Below are 20,253 nucleotides of genomic sequence, written 5' to 3' on the forward strand. Positions count from 1 at the left end.
TGATTAAGATATTCTTTATAGTATTGTTCTTGCTGAAAGCAACATTTATAGTGAAAGATTTAAGTAACATGGGAAATAAAGTAAAATTATTACTAAAAGGGACAACTACAAGGTTCTTGGTGTCAAGGGGAGGTTTGGGTTCAACTCTTTTAAAATGATTACTAAAGGGATTTATCAAAGAAAGATCTAGGATACTTTAACTTGGATCCAACAGAATATATCTTCTCAAACTCATCACCAATAAACTCTGGACTGCAGATATGTAATGCTCTAATGAACATAGACTGGAATGATGATAATTTAGCTCAGTCATATTGGGCTGAGTAATAATGGATATATGAGCATACATTGGTAGGTTTTCTGTATATGCTAAAATTAAACTTGTTTCCATCCCTATGGATCATGCAATCTAAAAATGGTAACGTACCATTTTTTTCATTTTCTAAAGTAAATTTGATGAAAGGTACTAAATTGTCAAGTAAACGGAGAAATGTTAATCAATTTTCATTTGTTGACCAAACATAATATCATATGGTTGCAAAACATAGGACATAACATAAGATTATTTGGAGGAGAGTGGATGTGTTGAAAATGAACTATTTGAGAAAAAATATGTAGTGTGAGGTATGATTAAGTAATGAAAGGGTAAGAGAGATGTGAGATGTGTGGTAATACAATGAATGTGGTTGAAAGAGCAGAAAAGGGTGTGTTGAAATGGTTTAGACATAGAAAATGAGTAAGGAAAGTTTAACAAAGAGGATATATGTGTCAGAGGTGGAGAGAACAGGAAAAACAGGGAGACCAAATTGGAGATGGAAGGATGGAGTGAAAAAGATTTTGAGAACATGCAGAAGGGTTAAAAGGCATGCAAGGAATAGAGTGAATTGGAAGGATGTGGTAAACTGGGGTCAATGGATGAACCAGGGCAAGTGAAATGTATGAGGTAAACATGAAATGATCTGTGTGCCCTGGATGTGGATAGGAGCTGTGGTTTCGGTGCATTACATGACAGTTCATGTATACACATATTCATTTACATATACACATATATACATACACATATATATACTACACATACAAATAAACACGTGTTCGTATTCACACTTGCTCACATTCATCCATTCCCGATGCTACCCTACCCCACAGGAAAAGGAAAAATGCATGAAAAGAAAAACGAAAATACATAGATTCTCTTCTTTTCCCCCCACACAAATGCCACCCTGCGTCATCAAGGTAGCACCTGGGAAGAGATGAATAAAGCCACATTGCTCTCATCTATACACAAGCTGTATGCGTAATGCCAAAACCACAGCTCCTTATCCACATCCAGGCCCCACAGACCTTACCATCACTTATCCCGGACATTTCACATGCCCTGGTTCAGTCCATTGATGGCACACTGACACCAGTATACTACATCATTCCAATACTCTCTCTCCTGTACATGCCTTCTACCCTCCTGCATGTTCGGGCCCCAATCGCTCAAAATCTTTTTCACTCCGTCCTTCCATCTTCAATTTGCTCTCTCACTTCTACTTGTTCCCTCCACCTCTGATACATTATCCTCTTTATCAACCATTCCTCACTCATTCTCTCCACATGCCCAAACCATTTCAATACACCCTCTTCTGCTCTCTCAACCACACTCTTTTTATCACCACCCATACATCTCTCTTATCCCTTCATTACTTACTCGATCAAACCACCTCACACCACATATTGTCCTCAAACATTTCATTTATATCACATCCACCCTCATCCTTACAACCCTATCTATAGCCCATTTCTCACCACCATAAAAATTATTGGCATTTGCATGAGATGCACAAGGCATGCGAAATACAGACAGTGGGAAGATTAGGAAGGGTAGTGAATGGTGGGAGGAAGAAGTAAAACTGTCAGTGAAAGAGAAAAGAGAGGTGTCTGGGCAGTACTTACATGGAAGGAGTGTAAATGATTGGGAGATGGAAAAGAGACAGCAGCAGGAGATCAAGAGGAAGGTGCACAGGTTGAAAAAGAGAGCAAATGAGAGTTGGGATGAGTATCATTAAACTTTAGGGAGAATAAAACGATGTTTTGGAAGTAAATCATTTGCAAGAGATGGAAGATATGGGAACATTAGTGAAGGCAGCAAAAGCGGAAGAGATAACAGGTAGTGATGGAGTAAGGAGGAGATGGAATGAGTATTTTGAAGGACTGTTAAATGGGTTCGATGATAGAGTTGCAGATGAAGTGTACTTTGGTCAGGATGGAATGCAAAGTGAAAGTCATGGAGAGTGGTTTGGTGAGGAGAGAAGAGGTGGTGAAAGCCATGTGGAAGATGAAATGTGGCAAGGCAGCGAGAGCGGATGGTACTGCAATGGAATCTATTAAGAAAGGGGTGACTTGTTGATTGGTTGGTAAGGATATTCAATGTATGTATGGATCACAGTGAAGTGCCTGAGGATTGGTGAATGCATGAATAGTGCCACTGTATAAAAGCAAAGGGGATAAAGGGGAGTGTTCAAACTACAGAGGCATAAGTCTGTTAAGTATACCAGGAAAATTTTATGGGAAGATATTGATTGAGAGAGTGAAGGCATGTACACATCATCAGACTGGGGAGGAGCAGTGTGATTCCATTAGTGGTAGAGGATATGTGGTTCAGATGTTTGCTCTGAAGAATGTGTGTGATAAATACTCAGAAAAACATTTGGATTTGTATGTGGCATTTATGGATTTGGAGAAGGTAAATGATAGAGTTGTTAGTGGTGCCCTATGGAAGGTCTTAAGTATATATGGTGAAGAATATAAACCGCTAGAAGCAGTAAAAAGTTTTAATCAAGGGTGTATGGCATGTGTTCAAGTGGGAAGAGAGGAGAGTGAATGTTTTCCAGTGATGGCTGATCTGCAGCAGAGGTGTGTGATATCACCATGGTTGTTTATTTTGTTTAAGGATTGGGTGGAGAGGGAGGTAACTGCAAGAGTATTGGAGAGAGGGGTAAATATGCAGTCAGTTGGGGATGAAAGGACCAGGGAAGTGATTCAGTTGTTGTTCACTGATGATACAGCACTAGTGGGTGATTCAGGTGAGAAACTGCAGAAATTGGTGACTGAGTTTGGGAGAAAATTAAAAGTAAAGGTGAATAAAAGCAAGGTTATTTAAGCTCAGCAGTGCTGAGGGACAATTTACTTGGGATGTAAGTTTGAATGTAGAAAATTTGGAGGAAGTGGAGTATTTTAGATATCTGGGAGTGGCCTTGGCAGCCAATGGAACCAGGAAGCAGAAGTGAGTCACAGGGGTGAATGTTCTGGGAGCAATGAAAAATGTGTGAAAAGAGAGAAAATTATCTGAGAGAGCAAAAATGCGTATGTTTGAAGGAACCATTCAACAATAACTTAATCTACCATTTACCATTATGACATTCAACATCAAATTCATTGTCTGATCATTCATCAATGTCCACTTACCATTTATCATTATGATATTCAATATCTAATTTACTGTCACTTTTCCCATTTCCAAGGGGTAATAATGCTCTTTTTTACATCCACGTAAAAACTGAAATATGCTATGAGAAAAAATTCATGAAGAAAGTGTTAAAGAGTAAGGGCAAGCTACCTCAGCTTCCTCCAGTATGGTGAGATAATCTGCTGGTAGGACATCCCTCAAGTTCTGGCCATTTCTTCTGGCTGATGAGATCATTTCCATCATCTCCTCCATCTTGGCCAGTCTTTCCTTTGCCTTGGAAAGCTCTCTGAGATGTAGGATGAAAATGTAAAACATTTTATATGTACTTCTATTAATTCATCTACCTGTCTACCTACATATCAACTTCATTCCATGTGCAAACAGTCCATTATATGATGACAGTGGATCATCAGCCCCACCAGGAACGTATTCATAAGATTATAAATCATAAGCAGTAAATAAAAGATGTTTAAACCTATCTCCAGCTAAATGATGATATTTCTTCTTTTCTATCAAACATGTTCTCCATTCCCCATATTAATGAGGAAGCAAAAGTCACAAAGGAAAGGCCTTATTCACCACAACGTTCAGAGTGCTTACACATTAAAACACCATGTTTAAGTCAGTGACTCTGGCTCATCTATTTAGTGTGCCCTCAGTGCAGCAATTTCAAATAAAACAAAATCAAATTCAATTAATCTTTTTGTCTTACCTTTGAAAGAACTTTTAGAACAGAAAAATTATATATGAATATAGTAACATGTTATCACTGGACTAAAAATTAACTGGATTACATATTAATCAACAGGCATGTAAAAGAGAGATTTCTGGGTGCAAATGTGCTGAAAGGGGCAACTGGTGGGTTCTCTGATCACTATCTTGTGAGGCAAGGGTGAAGATTGTAGAGGTTTTTGGAAAAGAGGAAACAACATCGGTGAGATTAGAGAGGTGAGAGTAAGTGAGCTTGAAAAAGAAACGTGTGTGAATAAATACCAGGAAGGATTGAGTGTACAGTGGCAAATGGTGATAGTAAATGAAGTTAGGGAAGTGAGTGAGAAATGGGAGGTATATAGGGAAGCAGTGCTGGCATGAGCAAGAGATGCAAAAGGTGGGAGATGGGCAGATTAGAATGGGTAGTGAGAGGAGATGAAGAAGTAAAGTTGCTAAGATTAGAAAGGGTAGTGAGTGGTGGGATGAAGAAGTAAAGCTGCTAGTGAAAGAGAAAAGAGGGGCATTTGGGCAGCACTAACAGTAAAGGAGTGCAAGTGACTTGGGGGGGATGAATAAGAGAAAGCAGCAAGTCAAGAGTAAGGCACAATGGTTGAAAAAGTGAGCAAATGAGAGTAGGGGTGAGCAAGTATAAGCAAACTTTAGGGAGATTAATATCTTCTGGAAGGAGGTAATAATGGGTGAAAACAAGAGAACAAAAAGGAACATCAGCAAAGGGAACAAAAGGGGAAGTGGTAACAGGCAGTGACGAAGAGAAAAGGAGATGATGTGATTGTTTTGAAGGACTGTTGAATGTATTTCAAGATAGGGTGGCAGATGTAGGGTGTTTGGGTCACGGTGGTATGTGAGATCAGATAGTCATGGAGAGTGATTAGGTGAAGAGAGAAGAGGTGGTGAAAGCTTCACATAATATGAAATGTGGCAAGGTAGCTAGAGTAGATAATATTGCATTTGAATTCATTAAGAAAGGGGGGAGGGGGTGCATGTGTTGTTGATTAGTTAGTTAGGGTTTTCAATATATGGATCATGATGAGGTGCCTGAGGATTGGCAGAATACATGTATAGTGCCATTGTATAAAAGCATGAAGGATATAGGTGAGTGTTCAAACTACAGAAGTGTGGAGGGCTGGAAATCCTTCCCTCTCGTTTTTCTTCTAATTTTCCAAAAGAAGGAACAGAGAAGGGGGCCAGGTGAGGATATTCCCTCAAAGGCCCAGTCCTCTGTTCTTAACGCTACCTTGCTAATGCGTGAAATGGCGAATAGTATGAAAGAAAAAATATACATACACAGACGTATACATATATGCAAATGTACAAAATTCATACTGTCTGCCCTTATTCATTCCCGTCGCCACCCTGCCACACATGAAATGACAACCCCCTCCCCCTGCATGTGCGCGAGGTAGCGCTAGGAAAAAGCAACAAAGGCCACATTCGTTCACACACAGTCTCTAGCTGTCATGCAATAATGCCCGAAAACACAGCCCCCTTTTCACATCCAGGCCCCACAAAACTTTCCATGGTTTACCCCAGATGCTTCACATGCCCTGGTTCAATCCACTGACAGCACGTTGACCCCAGTATACCACATCGTTCCAATTCACTCTATTCCTTGCACGCCTTTCACCCTCCTGCATGTTCAGGCCCCGATCACTCAAAATCTTTTTCATTCCATCTTTCCACCTCCAATTTGGTCTCCCACTTCTCGTTCCCTCCACCTTTGACACATATATCCTCATGGTCAATCTCTCCTCACTCATTCTCTCCATGTGACCAAACCATTTCAAAACACCCTCTTCTGCTCCCTCAACCACACTCTTTTTATTACCACACATCTCTCTTACCCTTTCATTACTTACTCGATCAAACAACCTCACACCACATATTGTCCTCAAACATCTCATTTCCAGCACATCCACACTCCTGCGCACAACTCTATCTATAGCCCAAGCCTCGCAAACATTTACACTGTTGGAACCACTATTCCTTCAAACATACCCATTTTTGCTTTCCAAGATAACGTTCTCGACTTCCATACATTTTTCAATGCTCCCAGAAATTTCGCCCCCTCCCCCACCCTATGATTCACTTCTGCTTCCATGGTTCCATCCACTGCCAAATCTACTCCCAGATATCTAAAACACTTCACTTCCTCCAGCTTTTCTCCATTCAAACTTACCCCCCAACTGACTTGTCCCTCAGCCCTACTGTACCTAATAACCATGCTCTTATTAACATTTATTCTCAGCTTTCTTCTTTACCAAACTCACTTTACCACTTTACCAAACTCAGTCACCAGCTTCTGCAGTTTCTCACCCGAACCAGCCAGGAGCACTGTATCATCAGCGAACAACAACTGACTCACTTCCCAAGCTCTCTCATCCACAACAGACTGCATACTTGCCCCTCTTTCCAAAACTCTTGCATTCACCTCCCTAACAACCCCATCCATAAACAAATTAAACAACCATGGAGACATCACATACCCCTTCCACAAACCAACATTCACTGAGAACCAATCACTTTCCTCTCTTCCTACTCGTACACATGCCTTACATCCTTGATAAAAACTTTTCACTGCTTCTAACAATTTGCCTCCCACATCATATATTCTTAATACCTTCCACTGAGCATCTCTATCAACTCAATCATATGCCTTCTCCAGATCCATAAATGCTACATACAAATCCATTTGCTTTTCTAAGTATTTCTCACTTACATTCTTCAGCGCAAACAGATGATCCACACATCCTCTACCACTTCGGAAACCACACTGCTTAGAAAATCAATCTTGTAAGACCACTTGGGCAAATTGATATTTTTTCTTTCTGTATTTGTTCTTGTATCAAACAGTGCTCTATTTGATCATTTAAACACAAATCATGTAGTTCTGACAGCATAAACTGTGTTATTTGGGTATGTATTCTGGATATTTTCAGGGCTTTGTTGAACCCAGGACATGGAGTTCTTCCCTAGCACCTTCACTTCACAACATTCATCAAAAAATCAACAAAATAAAGTAAAGAATTTTTTTCATATAACATTTGTACACAGTTCTTTTCAAGAGGTTTTTAATAAAAAAACAAAATGAAAATGTTCTACATAATTGGAAAATTATGAGAGAAAATAGATGAAATAGATGAAGATCCTACTTCAGCAATTGTTAGTGACAATGTTCAGACCAAAACATTCAAGTAATAATCAGCAAAATTAAACAGTTTATTGTATTCTTCATATATTTTTTCCTATACATTTTCCTTCAAAGGTTTATTACTTGACTGAATTAAAAATAATCTACAACTTACTCTCTCCCTAAGGTTTTCTGATACTCACTCACCACAACTCTCATTTACTCTCTTTTTCAAGCCTTGCACCTTCCTCATGACCTGCTGCTTTCTCTTATACATCCTCTACTCAAATGCCCTCCTTCCCTATAAGTACCATCCAAATGACTCCCCTTTCTCTTTCACTAGCAACTTTACTTCTTCATCCCACCACTCACTACCCTTTCGAATGTGCTCACCTCCCACCTTTCACATGAAACATGCATCTGAACAAGTCAGCAGTGCTTCCTTAAATACCTTCCATTCCTCATCCACTCCCCTTGCTTTATTTACTCTCATCTTTCACCATTCTACACTCAATCTCTCCAGTAATTTCCTCACACAAGTTTCTTTTCCAAGCTCACTTACTTATAACACTCTCTTTTCACCAACATTACTTCCTCTAAACCAAAAACTTTTACAAATCTTCACCCACACCTCCAAAAGATCATAGTCATACATCTCACGAGCTGTCCCTCTCGGCGCATTTATATTCATAAGTTTCTCTTTTATATGCCTATTGTCATCATCATTATTATAATAACTGATGTTTCTCACATCAGTTAGGTGGCACCAGCAAACAGATGAAGAATAGCCCATCCACTTATAAACACAAAAAATAAAATATATATATATATATATATATATATATATATATATATATATATATATATATATATATATATATATATATATATATATTTATTTATTATACTTTGTCGCTGTCTCCCGCGTTTGCAAGGTAGCGCAAGGAAACAGACGAAAGAAATGGCCCAACCCCCCTCCCATACACATGTATATACATACGTCCACACACGCAAATATACATACCTACACAGCTTTCCATGGTTTACCCCAGACGCTTCACATGCCTTGCTTCAATCCACTGACAGCATGTCAACCCCGGTATACCACATCGCTCCAATTCACTCTATTCCTTGCCCTCCTTTCACCCTCCTGCATGTTCAGGCCCCGATCACACAAAATCTTTTTCACTCCATCTTTCCACCTCCAATTTGGTCTCCCTCTTCTCCTCGTTCCCTCCACCTCCGACACATATATCCTCTTGGTCAATCTTTCCTCACTCATTCTCTCCATGTGCCCAAACCACTTCAAAACACCCTCTTCTGCTCTCTCAACCACGCTCTTTTTATTTCCACACATCTCTCTTACCCTTACGTTACTCACTCGATCAAACCACCTCACACCACACATTGTCCTCAAACATCTCATTTCCAGCACATCCATCCTCCTGCGCACAACTCTATCCATAGCCCACGCCTCGCAACCATACAACATTGTTGGAACCACTATTCCTTCAAACATACCCATTTTTGCTTTCCGAGATAATGTTCTCGACTTCCACACATTTTTCAAGGCTCCCAGAATTTTCGCCCCCACCCCCACCCTATGATCCACTTCCTCTTCCATGGTTCCATCCGCTGCCAGATCCACTCCCAGATATCTAAAACACTTTACTTCCTCCAGTTTTTCTCCATTCAAACTCACCTCCCAATTGACTTGACCCTCAACCCTACTGTACCTAATAACCTTGCTCTTATTCACATTTACTCTTAACTTTCTTCTTCCACACACTTTACCAAACTCAGTCACCAGCTTCTGCAGTTCCTCACATGAATCAGCCACCAGCGCTGTATCATCAGCGAACAACAACTGACTCACTTCCCAAGCTTTCTCATCCCCAACTGACTTCATACTTGCCCCTCTTTCCAAAACTCTTGCATTTACCTCCCTAACAACCCCATCCATAAACAAATTAAACAACCATGGAGACATCACACACCCCTGCCGCAAACCTACATTCACTGAGAACCAATCACTTTCCTCTCTTCCTACACGTACACATACCTTACATCCTCGATAAAAACTTTTCACTGCTTCTAACAACTTTCCTCCCACACCATATATTCTTAATACCTTCCACAGAGCATCTCTATCAACTCTATCATATGCCTTCTCCAGATCAATAAATGCTACATACAAATTCATTTGCTTTTCTAAGTATTTCTCACATACATTCTTCAAAGCAAACACCTGATCTACACATCCTCTACCACTTCTGAAACCACACTGCTCTTCCCCAATCTGATGCTCTGTACATGCCTTCACCCTCTCAATCAATACCCTCCCATATAATTTACCAGGAATACTCAACAAACTTACACCTCTGTAATTTGAGCACTCACCCTTATCCCCTTTGCCTTTGTACAATGGCACTATGCAAGCATTCCGCCAATCTTCAGGCACCTCACCATGAATCATACATACATTAAATAACCTTACCAACCAGTCAACAATACAGTCACCCCCTTTTTTAATAAATTCCACTGCAATACCATCCAAACCTGCTGCCTTGCCGGCTTTCATCTTCCGCAAAGCTTTCACTACCTCTTCTCTTTTTACCAAATCATTTTCCCTAACCCTCTCACTTTGCACACCACCTTGACCAAAACACCCTATATCTGCCACTCTATCATCAAACACATTCAACAAACCTTCAAAATACTCACTCCATCTCCTTCTCACATCACCACTACTTGTTATCACCTCCCCATTTGCGCCCTTCACTGAAGTTCCCATTTGCTCCCTTGTCTTACGCACTTTATTTACCTCCTTAAAGAACATCTTTTTATTCTCCCTAAAATTTAATGATACTCTCTCACCCCTACTCTCATTTGCCCTTTTTTTCACCTCTTGCACCTTTCTCTTGACCTCCTGTCTCTTTCTTTTATACATCTCCCACTCAATTGCATTTTTTCTCTGAAAAAATCGTCCAAATGCCTCTCTCTTCTCTATATATTTTTTTTTATATTTTATTATACTTTGTCGCTGTCTCCCGCGTTTGCGAGGTAGCGCAAGGAAACAGACGAAAGAAATGGCCCAACCCCCCTCCCATACACATGTATATACATACGTCCACACACACAAATATACATACCTACACAGCTTTCCATGGTTTACCCCAGAAGCTTCACATGCCTTGCTTCAATCCACTGACAGCATGTCAACCCCGGTATACCACATCGCTCCAATTCACTCTATTCCTTGCCCTCCTTTCACCCTCCTGCATGTTCAGGCCCCGATCACACAAAATCTTTTTCACTCCATCTTTCCACCTCCAATTTGGTCTCCCTCTTCTCCTCGTTCCCTCCACCTCCGACACATATATCCTCTTGGTCAATCTTTCCTCACTCATTCTCTCCATGTGCCCAAACCACTTCAAAACACCCTCTTCTGCTCTCTCAACCACGCTCTTTTTATTTCCACACATCTCTCTTACCCTTACGTTACTCACTCGATCAAACCACCTCACACCACACATTGTCCTCAAACATCTCATTTCCAGCACATCCATCCTCCTGCGCACAACTCTATCCATAGCCCACGCCTCCCAACCATACAACATTGTTGGAACCACTATTCCTTCAAACATACCCATTTTTGCTTTCCGAGATAATGTTCTCGACTTCCACACATTCTTCAAGGCCCCCAGAATTTTTGCCCCCTCCCCCACCCTATGATCCACTTCCGCTTCCATGGTTCCATCCGCTGCCAGATCCACTCCCAGATATCTATAACACTTTACTTCCTCCAGTTTTTCTCCATTCAAACTCACCTCCCAATTGACTTGACCCTCAACCCTACTGTACCTAATAACCTTGCTCTTATTCACATTTACTCTTAACTTTCTTCTTCCACACACTTTACCAAACTCAGTCACCAGCTTCTGCAGTTTCTCACATGAATCAGCCACCAGCGCTGTATCATCAGCGAACAACAACTGGCTCACTTCCAAAGCTCAATCATCCCCAACAGACTTCATACTTGCCCCTCTTTCCAAAACTCTTGCATTTACCTCCCTAACAACCCCATCCATAAACAAATTAAACAACCATGGAGACATCACACACCCCTGCCGCAAACCTACATTCACTGAGAACCAATCACTTTCCTCTCTTCCTACACGTACACATGCCTTACATTCTCGATAAAAACTTTTCACTGCTTCTAACAACTTTCCTCCCACACCATATATACATATATATAGAGTGGCAGATATAGGGTGTTTTGGTCGAGGTGGTGTGCAAAGTGAGAGGGTTAGGGAAAATGATTTGGTAAACAGAGAAGAGGTAGTGAAAGCTTTGCGGAAGATGAAAGCCGGCAAGGCAGCAGGTTTGGATGGTATTGCAGTGGAATTTATTAAAAAAGGGGGTGCCTGTATTGTTGACTGGTTGGTAAGGTTATTTAATGTATGTATGACTCATGGTGAGGTGCCTGAGGATTGGCTGAATGCGTGCATAGTGCCATTGTACAAAGGCAAAGGGGATAAGAGTGAGTGCTCAAATTACAGAGGTATAAGTTTGTTGAGTATTCCTGGTAAATTATATGGGAGGGTATTGATTGAGAGGGTGAAGGCATGTACAGAGCATCAGATTGGGGAAGAGCAGTGCGGTTTCAGAAGTGGTAGAGGATGTGTGGATCAGGTGTTTGCTTTGAAGAATGTATGTGAGAAATACTTAGAAAAGCAAATGGATTTGTATGTAGCATTTATGGATCTGGAGAAGGCATATGATAGAGTTGATAGAGATGCTCTGTGGAAGGTATTAAGAATATATGGTGTGGGAGGCAAGTTGTTAGAAGCAGTGAAAAGTTTTTATCGAGGATGTAAGGCATGTGTACGTGTAGGAAGAGAGGAAAGTGATTGGTTCTCAGTGAATGTAGGTTTGCGGCAGGGGTGTGTGATGTCTCCATGGTTGTTTAATTTGTTTATGGATGGGGTTGTAAGGGAGGTAAATGCAAGAGTCCTGGAAAGAGGGGCAAGTATGAAGTCTGTTGGGGATGAGAGAGCTTGGGAAGTGAGTCAGTTGTTGTTCGCTGATGATACAGCGCTGGTGGCTGATTCATGTGAGAAACTGCAGAAGCTGGTGACTGAGTTTGGTAAAGTGTGTGGAAGAAGAAAGTTGAGAGTAAATGTGAATAAGAGCAAGGTTATTAGGTACAGTAGGGGTGAGGGTCAAGTCAATTGGGAGGTGAGTTTGAATGGAGAAAAACTGGAGGAAGTGAAGTGTTTTAGATATCTGGGAGTGGATCTGTCAGCGGATGGAACCATGGAAGCGGAAGTGGATCATAGGGTGGGGGAGGGGGCGAAAATTTTGGGAGCCTTGAAAAATGTGTGGAAGTCGAGAACATTATCTCGGAAAGCAAAAATGGGTATGTTTGAGGGAATAGTGGTTCCAACAATGTTGTATGGTTGCGAGGCGTGGGCTATGGATAGAGATGTGCGCAGGAGGATGGATGTGCTGGAAATGAGATGTTTGAGGACAATGTGTGGTGTGAGGTGGTTTGATCGAGTAAGTAACGTAAGGGTAAGAGAGATGTGTGGAAATAAAAAGAGCGTGGTTGAGAGAGCAGAAGAGGGTGTTTTGAAATGGTTTGGGCACATGGAGAGAATGAGTGAGGAGAGATTGACCAAGAGGATATATGTGTCGGAGGTGGAGGGAACGAGGAGAAGAGGGAGACCAAATTGGAGGTGGAAAGATGGAGTGAAAAAGATTTTGTGTGATCGGGGCCTGAACATGCAGGAGGGTGAAAGGAGGGCAAGAAATAGAGTGAATTGGAGTCGATGTGGTATACAGGGGTTGACGTGCTGTCAGTGGATTGAAGCAAGGCATGTGAAGCGTCTGGGGTAAACCATGGAAAGCTGTGTAGGTATGTATATTTGCGTGTGTGGACGTGTGTATGTACATGTGTATGGGGGGGGGGGCTGGGCCATTTCTTTCGTCTGTTTCCTTGCGCTACCTCGCAAACGCGGGAGACAGCGACAAAGTATAAAAAAAAAAAAAAAAAAAATATAGATATATATATATATATATCCCTGGGGATAGGGAAGAAAGAATACTTCCCACGCATTCCTCACGTGTCTTAAAAGGCGACTAAAAGGGACAGGAGCGGGGGGGCTGGAAACCCTTCCCTCCTTGTATTTGATCTTTCCAAAAGGGGAAACAGAAGAAGGAGTCACGCTGGGAGTGCTCATCCTCCTCCAAGGCTCAGACTGGGGTGTCTAAATGTGTGTGCATGTAACCAAGATGAGAAAAAAGGAGAGTTAGGCAGTATGTTTGAGGAAAGGAACCTAAATGTTTTGGCTCTCAGTGAAACGAAGCTCAAGGGTAAAGGGGAGGAGTAGTTTGGGAATGTCTTGGAAGTAAAGTCAGGGGTTAGTGAGAGGACAAGAGCAAGGGAAGGAGTAGCACTACTCCTGAAATAGGAGTGGTGGGAGTATGTGATAGAGTGTAAGAAAGTAAACTCTAGATTGATATGGGTAAAACTGAAAGTGGATGGAGAGAGATGGGTGATTATTGGTGCATATGCACCTGGGCATGAGAAGAAAGATCATGAGAAGCAAGTGTTTTGGGAGCAGATGAGTGAGTGTGTTAGTAGTTTTGATGCACAAGACCAGGTTATAGTGACGGGTGATGTGAATGCAAAGGTGAGTAATGTGGCAGTTGAGGGAATAATCAGTGTACATGGGGTGTCCAGTGTTGTAAATGGAAATGGTGAAGAGCTTGTAGATTTATGTGCTGAAAAAGGACTGGTGATTGGGAATACCTGGTTTAAAAAGAGAGATATACATAAGTATACGTAGGTAAGTAGGAGAGATGGCCAGAAAGCGTTATTGGATTACATGTTAACTGATGGACGCACGAGAGAAAGACTTTTGGATGTTAATGTGCTGAGAGGTGCAACTGGTGGGATGTCTGATCATTATCTTGTGGAGGCGAAGGTGAAGATTTGTAGAGGTTTTCAGAAAAGAAGAGAGAATGTTGAGGTGAAGAGAGTGGTGAGAGTAAGTGAGCTTGGGAAGGAGACCTGTGTGAGGAAGTACCAGGAAAGACTGAGTACAGAATGGAAAAAGGTGAGAACAATAGAAAGGTGCGGGGAGTGGGGGAGGAACGGGACGTATTTAGGGAAGCAGTGATGGCTTGCGCAAAAGATGCTTGTGGCATGAGAAGTGTGGGAGAGGGGCAGATTAGAAAGGTTAGTGAGTGGTGGGATGAAGAAGTAAGATTATTAGTGAAAGAGAAGAGAGAGGCATTTGCACGATTTCTGCAGGGAGATAATGCAAATGACTGGGAGATGTATAAATGAAAGAGGCAGGAGATCAAGAGAAAGGTGCACCAGGTGAAAAAGAGGGCAAATGAGAGTGGGGGTGAGAGAGTATCAGTAAATTTTAGGGAGAATAAAAAGATGTTTTGGAAGGCGGTAAATAAAGTGCATAAGACAAGGGAACAAATGGGAACTTCAGTGAAGGGGGCTAATGGGGAGGTGATAACAAGTTGTGGTGATGTGAGAAGGAAATGGAGTATTTTGAAGGTTTGTTGAATGGGTTTGATGATAGAGTGGCAGATATAGGGTGTTTTGGTCGAGGTGGTGTGCAAAGTGAGAGGGTTAGGGAAAATGATTTGGTAAACAGAGATGAGGGAGTAAAAGCTTTGCGGAAGATGAAAGCCGGCAAGGCAGCAGGTTTGCATGGTATTGCAGTGGAATTTATTAAAAAAAGGGGGTGACTGTATTGTTGACTGGTTGGTAAGGTTATTTAATGTATGTATGACTCATGGTGAGGTGCCTGAGGATTGGAGGAGTGCTTGCATAGTGCCACTGTACAAAGGCAAAGGGGATAAGAGTGAATGCTCAAATTACATAGGTATAAGTTTGTTGAGTATTCCTGGGAAATTATATGGGAGGGTATTGATTGAGAGGGTGAAGGCATGTACAGAGCATCAGATTGGGGAAGAGCAGTGTGGTTTCAGAAGTGGTAGAGGATGTGTGGATCAGGTGTTTGCTTTGAAGAATGTATGTGAGAAATACTTAGAAAAGCAAATGGATTTGTATGTAGCCTTTATGGATCTGGAGAAGCCATATGATAGAGTTGATAGAGATGCTCTGTGGAAGGTATTAAGAATATATGGTATGGGAGGCAAGTTGTTAGAAGCAGTGAAAAGTTTTTATCAAGGATGTAAGGCATGTGTACGTGTAGGAAGAGAGGAAAGTGATTGGTTCTCAGTGAATGTAGGTTTGTGGCAGGGGTGTGTGATGTTTCCATTGTTGTTAAATTTGTTTATGGATGGGGTTGTTAGGGAGGTGAATGCAAGAGTTTTGGAAAGAGGGGCAAATATGCAGTCTGTTGTGGATGAGAGAGCTTGGGAAGTGAGTCAGTTGTTGTTCGCTGATGATACAGCGCTGGTGGCTGATTCGTGTGAGAAACTGCAGAAGCTGGTGACTGAGTTTGGTAAAGTTTGCGAAAGAAGAAAGCTGAGAGTAAATGTGAATAAGAGCAAGGCTATTAGGTACAGTAGGGTTGAGGGACAAGTCAATTGGGAGGTAGTCTGAATGGAGAAAAGTGGAGGAAGGGAAGTGTTTTAGACATCTGGGAGTGGATTTGGCAGTGGATGGAGCCATGGAAGCGAAAGTGAATCATAGGGTGGGGGAGGGGGCGAAAGTTCTGAAAGCATTGAAGAATGTGTGGAAGTCAAGAACATTATCTCGGAAAGTAAAAATTGGTATGTTTGAAGGAATGGTGGTTCCAACAATGTTATATGGTTGCAAGGCATGGGCTATAGATAGAGTTGTGCAGAGGAGGGTTGATATGCTGGAAATGAGATGTTTGAGGGCAATATGTGGTGTGAGGTGGTTTGATCGAGTAAGTAATAACAGGGTAAGAGAGATGTGTGGTAATAAAAAGAGTGTAGTTGAGAGAGCAGAAGAGGGTGTTTTGAAATGGTTTGGTCACATGGAGAGAATGAGTGAGGAAAGATTGACCAAGAGGATATATGTGTCAGAGGTGGAGGGAACAAGGAGAAGTGGCAGATCAAATTGGAGGTGGAAAGATGGAGTGAAAAAGATTTTGAGTGATCGGGGCCTGAACATGCAGGAGGGTGAAAGGTGTGCAAGGAATAGAGTGAATTGGAACGATGTGGTATACCGGGGTCGATGTGCTGTCAATGGATTGAACCAGGGCATGTGAAGCGTCTGGGGTAAACCATGGAAAGTTCTGTGGGGCCTGGATGTGGAAAGGGAGCTGTGGTTTCGGTGCATTATTACATGACAGCCAGAGACTGAGTGTGAATGAATGGGGCCTTTGTTGTCTTTTCCTAGCGCTACCTCGCACACATGATGGGGAGGGGGATGTTATTCCATGTGTGGCGTGGTGGCGATGGGAATGAATAAAGGCAGACAGTGTGAATTGTGTGCATGTGCATATATGTATATGTTTGTGTGTGTATATATATGTGTACATTGAGATGTATGGGTATGTATAATTGCATGTGGGGACGTGTATGTATATACATGTGTATGGGGCGGGTTGGGCCATTTCTTTCTTCTGTGTCCTTGCGCTACCTCGCAAACGCAGGAGACAGTGACAAAACAAAATGAATATAATAAATAAATGTAGGTTTGCAGCAGGGGTGTGTATGTCTCCATGGTTGTTTATTTTGTTTATGGATGGGGTTGTTAGGGAGGTAAATGCAAGAGTTTTGGAAAGAGGGGCAAGTATGAAGTCTGTTCGGGATGAGAGAGCTTGGGAAGTGAGTCAGTTGTTGTTCGTGATGATACAGCGCTGGTGGCTGATTCATGTGAGAAACTGCAGAAGCTGGTGACTGAGTTTCGTAAAGTGTGTGAAAGAAGAAAGTTAAGAGCAAATGTGAATAAGAGCAAGGTTATTAGGTACAGTAGGGTTGAGGGTTAAGTCAATTGGGAGGTAAGTTTGAAAGCAGAAAAACTGGAGGAAGTAAAGTGTTTTAGATATCTGGGAGTGGATCTGGCAGCGGATGGAACCATGGAAGCGGAAGTGGATCATAGGGTGGGGGAGGGGGCGAAAATCCTGGGAGCCTTGAAGAATGTGTGGAAGTCGAGAACATTATCTCGGAAAGGAAAAATGGGTATGTTTGAAGGAATAGTGGTTCCAACAATGTTGTACGGTTGCGAGGCGTGGGCTATGGATAGAGTTATGCGCAGGAGGATGGATGGGCTGGAAATGAGATGTTTGAGGACAATGTGTGGTGTGAGGTGGTTTGATCGAGTTAGTAACTTAAGGGTAAGAGAGATGTGTGGAAATAAAAAGAGCGTGGTTGAGAGAGCAGAAGAGGGTGTTTTGAAATGGTTTGGGCACATGGAGAGAATGAGTGAGGAAAGATTGACCAAGAGGATATATGTGTCGGAGGTGGAGGGAACGAGGAGAAGTGGGAGACCAAATTGGAGGTGGAAAGATGGAGTGAAAAAGATTTTGTGTGATCGGGGCCTGAACATACAGGAGGGTGAAAGGAGGGCAAGGAATAGAGTGAATTGGATCGATGTGGTATACCGGGGTTGACGTGCTGTCAGTGGATTGAATCAGGGTATGTGAAGCGTCTGGGGTAAACCATGGAAAGCTTTGTAGGTATGTATATTTGCGTGTGTGGACGTATGTATATACATGTGTATGGGGGTGGGTTGGGCCATCTCTTTCGTCTGTTTCCTTGCACTACCTCGCAAACGCGGGAGACAGTGGAAAAAAAAATATATATATATTATATATTTTTTTATTATACTTTTTCGCTATCTCCCGCGTTTGCGAGGTAGCGCAAGGAAACAGACGAAAGAAATGATGATTGGGAATACCTGGTTTAAAAAGCGAGATATACATAAGTATACTTATGTAAGTAGGAGAGATGGCCAGAGAGCATTATTGGATTACGTGTTAATTGACAGGCGTGCGAAAGAGAGACTTTTGGATGTTAATGTGCTGAGAGGTGCAACTGGAGGGATGTCTGATCATTATCTTGTGGAGGCTAAGGTGAAGATTTGTATGGGTTTTCAGAAAAGAAGAGTGAATGTTGGGGTGAAGAGGGTGGTGAGAGTAAGTGAGCTTGGGAAGGAGACCTGTGTGAGGAAGTACCAGGAGAGACTGAGTACAGAAAGGAAAAAGGTGAGAACAATGGAAGTAAGGGGAGTGGGGGAGGAATGGGATGTATTTAGGGAATCAGTGATGGATTGCGCAAAAGATGCTTGTGGCATGAGAAGAGTGGGAGGTGGGTTGATTAGAAGGGGTAGTGAGTGGTGGGATGAAGAAGTAAGAGTATTAGTGAAAGAGAAGAGAGAGGCATTTGGACGATTTTTGCAGGGAAAAAATGCAATTGAGTGGGAGATGTATAAAAGAAAGAGACAGGAGGTCAAGAGAAAGGTGCAAGAGGTGAAAAAAAGGGCAAATGAGAGTTGGGGTGAGAGAGTATCATTAAATTTTAGGGAGAATAAAAAGATGTTCTGGAAGGAGGTAAATAAAGTGCGTAAGACAAGGGAGCAAATGGGAACTTCAGTGAAGGGCGCAAATGGGGAGGTGATAACAAGTAGTGGTGATGTGAGAAGGAGATGGAGTGAGTATTTTGAAGGTTTGTTGAATGTGTTTGATGATAGAGTGGCAGATATAGGGTGTTTTGGTCGAGGTGGTGTGCAAAGTGAGAGGGTTAGGGAAAATGATTTGGTAAACAGAGAAGAGGTAGTAAAAGCTTTGCGGAAGATGAAAGCCGGCAAGGCAGCAGGTTTGGATGGTATTGCAGTGGAATTTATTAAAAGAGGGGGTGACTGTATTGTTGACTGGTTGGTAAGGTTATTTAATGTATGTATGACTCATGGTGAGGTGCCTGAGGATTGGCGGAATGCGTGCATAGTGCCATTGTACAAAGGCAAAGGGGATAAGAGTGAGTGCTCAAATTACAGAGGTATAAGTTTGTTGAGTATTCGTGGTAAATTATATGGGAGGGTATTGATTGAGAGGGTGAAGGCATGTACAGAGCATCAGATTGGGGAAGAGCAGTGTGGTTTCAGAAGTGGTAGAGGATGTGTGGATCAGGTGTTTGCTTTGAAGAATGTATGTGAGAAATACTTAGAAAAGCAAATGGATTTGTATATAGCATTTATGGATCTGGAGAAGGCATATGATAGAGTTGATAGAGATGCTCTGTGGAAGGTATTAAGAATATATGGTGTGGGAGGAAAGTTGTTAGAAGCAGTGAAAAGTTTTTATCGAGGATGTAAGGCATGTGTACGTGTAGGAAGAGAGGAAAGTGATTGGTTCTCAGTGAATGTAGGTTTGCGGCAGGGGTGTGTGATGTCTCCATGGTTGTTTAATTTGTTTATGGATGGGGTTGTTAGGGAGGTAAATGCAAGAGTTTTGGAAAGAGGGGCAAGTATGAAGTCTTTTGGGGATGAGAGAGCTTGGGAAGTGAGCCAGTTGTTGTTCGCTGATGATACAGCGCTGGTGGCTGATTCATGTGAGAAACTGCAGAAGCTGGTGACTGAGTTTGGTAAAGTGTGTGGAAGAAGAAAGTTAAGAGTAAATGTGAATAAGAGCAAGGTTATTAGGTACAGTAGGGTTGAGGGTCAAGTCAATTGGGAGGTGAGTTTGAATGGAGAAAAACTGGAGGAAGTTAAGTGTTTTAGATATCTGGGAGTGGATCTGGCAGCGGATGGAACCATGGAAGCGGAAGTGGATCATAGGGTGGGGGAGGGGGCGAAAATTCTGGGGGCCTTGAAGAATGTGTGGAAGTCGAGAACATTATCTCAGAAAGCAAAAATGGGTATGTTTGAAGGAATAGTGGTTCCAACAATGTTGTATGGTTGCGAGGCGTGGGCTATGGATAGAGTTGTGCGCAGGAGGATGGATGTGCTGGAAATGAGATGTTTGAGGACAATGTG

The 20,253-nt window shown here is 42.1% G+C and overlaps 1 protein-coding gene across 2 annotated transcripts in view; it reads right to left on the reverse strand.

Annotated features, from left to right (window-relative positions):
* Positions 1-20,253, reverse strand: part of LOC139747028 (uncharacterized) — a 585,752-nt gene that overhangs the window by 354,981 nt on the left and 210,518 nt on the right. For both annotated transcript variants that reach the window (XM_071658778.1, XM_071658771.1), the window contains one exon: positions 3,602-3,737. In XM_071658778.1, the coding sequence (XP_071514879.1) occupies positions 3,602-3,737 (136 nt within the window). The remainder of the gene's footprint in view (positions 1-3,601; positions 3,738-20,253) is intronic.

Source organism: Panulirus ornatus, chromosome 5, assembly GCF_036320965.1.
Source record: "Panulirus ornatus isolate Po-2019 chromosome 5, ASM3632096v1, whole genome shotgun sequence".
Classification (NCBI taxonomy): domain Eukaryota; kingdom Metazoa; phylum Arthropoda; class Malacostraca; order Decapoda; family Palinuridae; genus Panulirus; species Panulirus ornatus.